Here is a 6,308-nt window from a genome sequence, read left to right as displayed (position 1 = left end):
ATTGAAGTGTCAAAGTAGAATATAATAGTACATGTGAAGATTCTGAAGCTGTTTGATGTGGTAACATGTAGTAGGGAGGCACAAATTTGGAAAAGTGAAGTGAAAGAATCACATGGGTTTCATTGTGATCTGGAACACTATAAAAAGTCCAAAGACGATTTGGAAAAGTGAAGTGAAAGAATCACACGGGTTTCATTGTGATCTGGAACACTATAAAAAGTCCAAAGACGAATAACCAAAGTGATATCAGGAATCTTGAGTTTGGTTATGAAGAGCGTTTAAGAGAATGTGTATTACAAAGGTTGGTGTATAGTAGGAAAAGAGGATATATGCTAGAGACCTTCAAGTTAGTTAAAGAATTCTACCGGATTAATACTGAAGAAATTAGAAAGAGAGTAGATGTTAAGAAGTTAAGTTAAGATGAGAAACCATCTCTGGAAGTTGTATAAATATGTGGTGAAGAAAGGGTGTGAGAAGTAGATTTTTACGTGGAGAGCTGGTAGTGAGTGGAATGAATTGCCTGAGTGCGTTGTGAGTGCAGGTAGTGTAAATAACTTCAAAGCTCATTATGACAGCCATGTAGCTGGTTGATCGGGCCTCCCACGATATCTGTTAACTCCATGGAAGTTACCAAATAATAATAATAATAATAATAATTTGAATAGCTGCTCGAAACGTATAAATCATCAGAAATTGTTATAGGATGATTTGTTGCTCGAAAAAAGCAGCATAGAGTAACATTTTTCATGATAGCTTTAAATCATCCTGGTATCTCCTACACACATATTTGTATATACTACTCCGTATCTTTTTTTTTTTTTTTTTTTCTACAGCCGAAATTGCATGTATGAATAACAATCTGTTATGATCACTAAATTAAATACTCATTGAATAAAATTATATCCGCTATCACCCCATCTACCATATAAAAAAAAAAAAAAAAAAAAATGAAATGAAAATGCTATTTGTGTTTTGCAAATCTGAACTTTTTTTGTTTTGTCAATTGCGTGTGAATTGTTTTCAGATTTTGTTGTCTTGAAGCATGAAGTTTTATTGAAAATATCCCCTTAAACTTTATTGAAACGATCCATAAACTTTCTTTCTTTAAAATGAAGATCTATCCTACAAATATCGCCCTCCTGTTAGAAGAGTCATTCTTTGTAGATTGTGTTGGGATCACGAAAATTTCTGTTATTGCGATTTCAAAGCATAACTTCAGAAAATGTTTTGTATCTTCCGTTTATTTATTTATTAATTTATTCGTGCGATGGGATTATAAAATATTATAGTTTTTTTTTTTTTAATTAAGTAGAAATTTCCATTCATAATCAAAAAGAACGGACTCGATTTTTTTTTACCACTTCGAGAGTTTTTCAAAAGATGTGACAATCTGGCAACCGTGTTTGGTACGGTGGCTATCACCAGATGTGTTCTGAAATAAGACAGTTATGTACATAATTTCGAATGTATCAATAGTTCAATATATTTTTATTTTGGTTACGTTTGGTTTCGCTAATGGTTGGGATAATGACGATCTAGAAATTTTTGATTTAGTAGAAGAGGTGAAAACAAATTTTTATGAACTTTTGAGATTGGATGAGGTAATGGAATACTGTGTTTTTTATTTAGGTACATAAATAATGTTTTCATAAGCAACAAAGTATTGCCTCGGAAAACATTCTGAAATGTTTGTGACATTGAGCAAAATATATGATGCTATAGTACCTAAGTTTTAAATTTGTTTAAAACGACATGAAAGCTCCCTATATATATATATATATATATATATATATATATATATAAATTTATAAATTTATAGATAAATAGATACCCCAAAATGTAAGGCTTATTGGTGGTAAATTAAACTAAACAGAAATTGCTTAATTTAATATTTTTCCATTTAATTTCTTCACTTCATTGCAAAATTTTCTGGATACACTTGATGGTATTAAAGAAACATCACCAGGTTATGCTCCTTTCTATAATTGTCTCCAGAAAATTTTGCGATGAAGAACAGACAGGAAAAATAATAAATTAAACAATTTCTTGAAAATTTAATTTTCAAGGTTTAATTTATTGTTTTATTTAAAATGTATTTTGAAACATTTTCACACATACACAAAATGAATCTTATGCAGTTATGAAGAATAACTTGCAGAGTTTTCTTTACAGATATTCAGTTTAAACATCACTGGTCACCTCTGCAATACTGTAGATATTGAGGATGATGGCTGGATGAGTTGGTCCAGGCAAAATTCAGGAATGAATAGATAGGAATATGATACTTTGCTGGGGAGCAGTGTAGCTTTGTGAAAGATAGGTGATGCCTTAGTAACCACTCTTTCTGCCCTGCTATTGTCTTCCAGTCTTCAGTATCTCCTGATATCCATCCTCAGTGAATATCAGGATAAGCTTGATGCCAAATGTGATTGAATGTCTTGGAAATATTGATAGTCATCCCAAGAAAAGGAAACTGATTTTCACTGGAAATTGGAACATTATCTGATGTAAGATGGAGAGAAGTAGTATCTTTATTATTATTATTTATATGGATATGCATCATGGAGTATCCACTTGAGATCCACCAGTGAAGAATAACAGATCACGTTTGGGTATGGGAAGTGGTGGTACACATTATTATTGATACCCAAGATGTTTGTAAAACTTTTTTTTTTTTTTTCACATGGAATTTTGCTGTGTATTAATTTTTTCTGGAGGGGAGGTGCATATATATATATATATATATATATATATATATATATTATTTTCTTTGATTTTGTGGGAGATTTCATTTTAACCACAGTGATAGTATAATTTATTATGCTAACAATCATGTTAATGGAATATTGAGAAAATCTATAGCACAGAGGCTTGCAACACAGGGTGTGCCCAGATTCCAAGTAGCAATACTTACTGTAGTTGCAGAGCACATTGTTATATCCATGCTTGGTGTTTGCCACTTACTTCATGAGGCATAGCCTGACTGAGTAAGCAGGATTATCGGTATGCAAGCTGATCAGGAAGCATTACTGGGAGTGGTTCAGGTTTTGTGTATGTATCAGCTAGCCTGCAGAAGCTATTTCACTGCTATACTTTCAGATGGCAGTGTCAAGAGTATATAGCAAGGCCATTGCTCATGCTACTTGTACGAAGAAAAGTTGGGAACCTGCTCTGTAGACAAAACATGGCAAATGCCATTTCATTCCACTCTGTAAGACACTAATCAGGTCACATCAGGATTTCCATGCATAGATCTAGTCACCTGGATATTTGGACAATAAGGAAACATTATATATATAGAGTGAGTGCAGAAGCAAGTGACTAGCTCAGGACTCTAATATTGAACATGAAGATGAATCAGTGGTGTAGCTAGAGCTTTTTCCAGGGCAGTCTCTGAGTTTGCCACCCCTCTCACTACACACCAAAAATACTACAAAAAGTCAAAATAATGTAGAGGGAAATAAATTAAAACACTATGTTTATTTTTTAATTTCAACATTCTCAACTTTATATTTCTTGCTTTTCTGTTAGCAAAATTGTCAGTGATATTGGTGAAGTCTATTTCACAGTAATGTTGGTAATCAATCAATTTTATTTAGAAAAACTCCTCTCACAACTAGCAACACTTACAGCAATTGAGGAAAATTCACAGTAGTATTACAATATTTGGATATGAGTTCTCGAGACTGTATTTTAGAATTAACTGCAAAAGTTCAAAAAGGTTCAAAGTGCCGTCTGGAGTGGACTGACCCCTCTGCCCTACCCTAGCTATGCTGCTGAGATGAATTAAGGGAATGCAGACTGCAGACCTGAGTAGATAGAAGAGGAGGCAGTGATATGATTGAGACACATTAGTTGGTGAGGGGAGTAGTCTCTGAGATAGATATAGAGGAATTATCTGAACAGAGTAATAAGTGATAGGAGAATGAGAGGTTACCCCCACCTTCCCCCAAAGAAAAAAAGATCATGTGAGTAAAGAAGTGAAAACAACTTTTTGCTTGGTTTGGTTTATAGTTTATTTGGCACAAAAACAACAAAAGTCATACTTTCCCATACTAAGGATTACAGCTATACATAAGCAGTTAAAGAAAATTGTAAGCAATATGCTGTACAAAAATTAAGCTCTACAAAGCAGCATCTACAGATAAACAGAATTTCTTCAGAGGGAATATACAAGGTCAGAGGTTACAATAGTACAGAAATAGCCAACAATACAAGTTAATATATAAAATGCATGTACAAAACACCAAGCTAAGGAATACAGTATGTATATATAGATAAAATTATAACAAATGTTTTTACAGCAGTACATAAATAGGCAAAAAGGAATTATTATATGACATGCATGCATAAAAATTAAATTTAGCAATGTTGGTATCTACATATAAACATAATTACAAGAAGGTTACACAAATATACAAGGTGTCCTACAGCAATACATAATTAGTCGAAAAATAAACTAGTAAATAATATGTATGCACAAAAGTTAAGCAATACAGTATCTACATATAAACGAAATCACTGCAGAGGTTACGCCAGTACATAAATAGACCAGTGTACAAGTTAATAAACAAAATGCATGTACAAAATCTAGCCAAGGAATGCAGTATCTACATATAGATAAGATTACAACAAATGTTATTACAGTAATACACACAGAGTCAAAAAGGAATTATTATACAATATGTATGCATAAAAATTAAGTTTAGCAATGTGGTATTTACATATTAACAAAATTACAAGGTTATACAAATATACAGAATCAAAGGTGACAGCAATACATAATTGGTCAACAATTAAATTAATGAATAATAATATATATTTATAAATCATATAAATACAATATTTACATATAAACAAAATTACAGTCAAACATGTTTGTGAAATGAATTCTTTGTAAAAAATTAAAAACATCATGCAATCTGCCTGAGTCTGCTAGCATCTGCCTGGGTGTATATGGCTTGGGTAGATAAATAAAAATTTTATTCCTCTCTTGTGTAAAGTGCTGGCACTCCACCAGAATATGACAAACAGTGAGATATGTATTGCATTTTTCACACATGGAAGGGTCATCAGCCCTCAGTAAATAAGAATGTGTAAGATGCATATGGAAGAAAGTATTGAGTTTATTATTTAAAAGTAAGAGGTTATTATTATCAATGATTCTTTCAATGATTTGACCTCTTCTGTTAGTGTTGGCTCTACCTCACAAAGTATTGTGACCATTAAAGTCACCCATCAGAAGTATGGGTTCAGGCAGTCGCAAGAAGGTTATCAAGATCAATTTCATTTAACTCAGCACTCTGTGGTAAATAAATTGAACCCACTGTAATAAGAAATCCCACAGAGAAGTGAATCGCTGCTGCTTCCAGAGCAGTATTAAGTTGGACATGGTGGAAAGGAATATGACTGACCACTAGGATAGCTACTCCTCCATGAGCAAGACCACCTCCAATTAATTCCTAAGTGAAAATCCTAAAGGTAGGATCTTCATTGGGTCTTAAGTATGCATCCTGTAGACAGAAACAGAAAGTTTGTGTTTCTGCAACAAAATCTTGATATCATCAATATTCTGGCAAAATCCATGACGGTTTTGGTTTTATAGACTTGTTTGGTTTTCTGGAGGTTGAGGACTTACTTTTTGTCAGATTTATATTTATCAGTTGTTTTGGAGATGTATGGATGGCTAGTGTCCATCTCTTCCTCTGGTGGAGTGTTCAAAATATCAAATGTGTTAGGGTCAGTTGGTAGGTTTAGTTTATTTTCAGTGGGTACCAGTGTATCCATTTTTTCTGTGGGAGTATCTGGTGTTTTATCTTTGAGTGATATCTTTGCCATATTTTTTTTGACAAGTGGGTTTTCATCAAGTGGGACCATTTTTGGAGTGTCTCTGTAGTAGGCCATAGGTCATGTGATTGATGCATCAATAGAGAAGCACTTGCGATCATAAGGTACAGGTATGGTGAAATTATCAGATGGTAGAACAGACATACAAGTTTGAGTTGCTGTTGGCACTTTCTTAATTGTTCCTGCTCAGCATAAGAGGATCTCAGAAAAGGTATGATAGTGGCTAGCTTTCTTTTTTGCATCCTGATATGTTATTATGTTTTTCTCTTTTCATTTTTTGTATTTCTTTTTCATTTTTCCACTTTTGACATGCAAGAGAGTAAGCTGGATGATCTCCCTGACAGTTGACACATTTAGCTTATTTTGCACAGCAAGATTTGTTATGTTCTTTATGGCCACATTGGGAACAGGTAGTAGAACCTCAACAGGCAGTTTGGGCATGACCATATCTCTGATATTTA

The 6,308-nt window shown here is 33.2% G+C and overlaps 1 protein-coding gene across 1 annotated transcript in view; it reads left to right on the top strand.

Moving 5' to 3' along the window:
- Positions 1-1,448: 1,448 nt before the first annotated feature.
- LOC150107750 (uncharacterized protein F54F2.9) overlaps positions 1,449-6,308 on the top strand; it is a 304,144-nt gene continuing 299,284 nt past the window's right edge. The window contains exon 1 of the mRNA XM_090392180.1: positions 1,449-1,601. Within this exon, the coding sequence (XP_090248306.1) occupies positions 1,449-1,601 (153 nt within the window). The remainder of the gene's footprint in view (positions 1,602-6,308) is intronic.

This window comes from Typopeltis vanoorti, chromosome 4, assembly GCF_054136105.1.
Source record: "Typopeltis vanoorti isolate ZY-2024b chromosome 4, IOZ_Tvanoo_1.0, whole genome shotgun sequence".
Lineage (NCBI taxonomy): Eukaryota > Metazoa > Arthropoda > Arachnida > Uropygi > Thelyphonidae > Typopeltis > Typopeltis vanoorti.
Note: the sequence above shows the minus strand (reverse complement) of the source record. Positions and strands in the feature narration are given on the sequence as shown.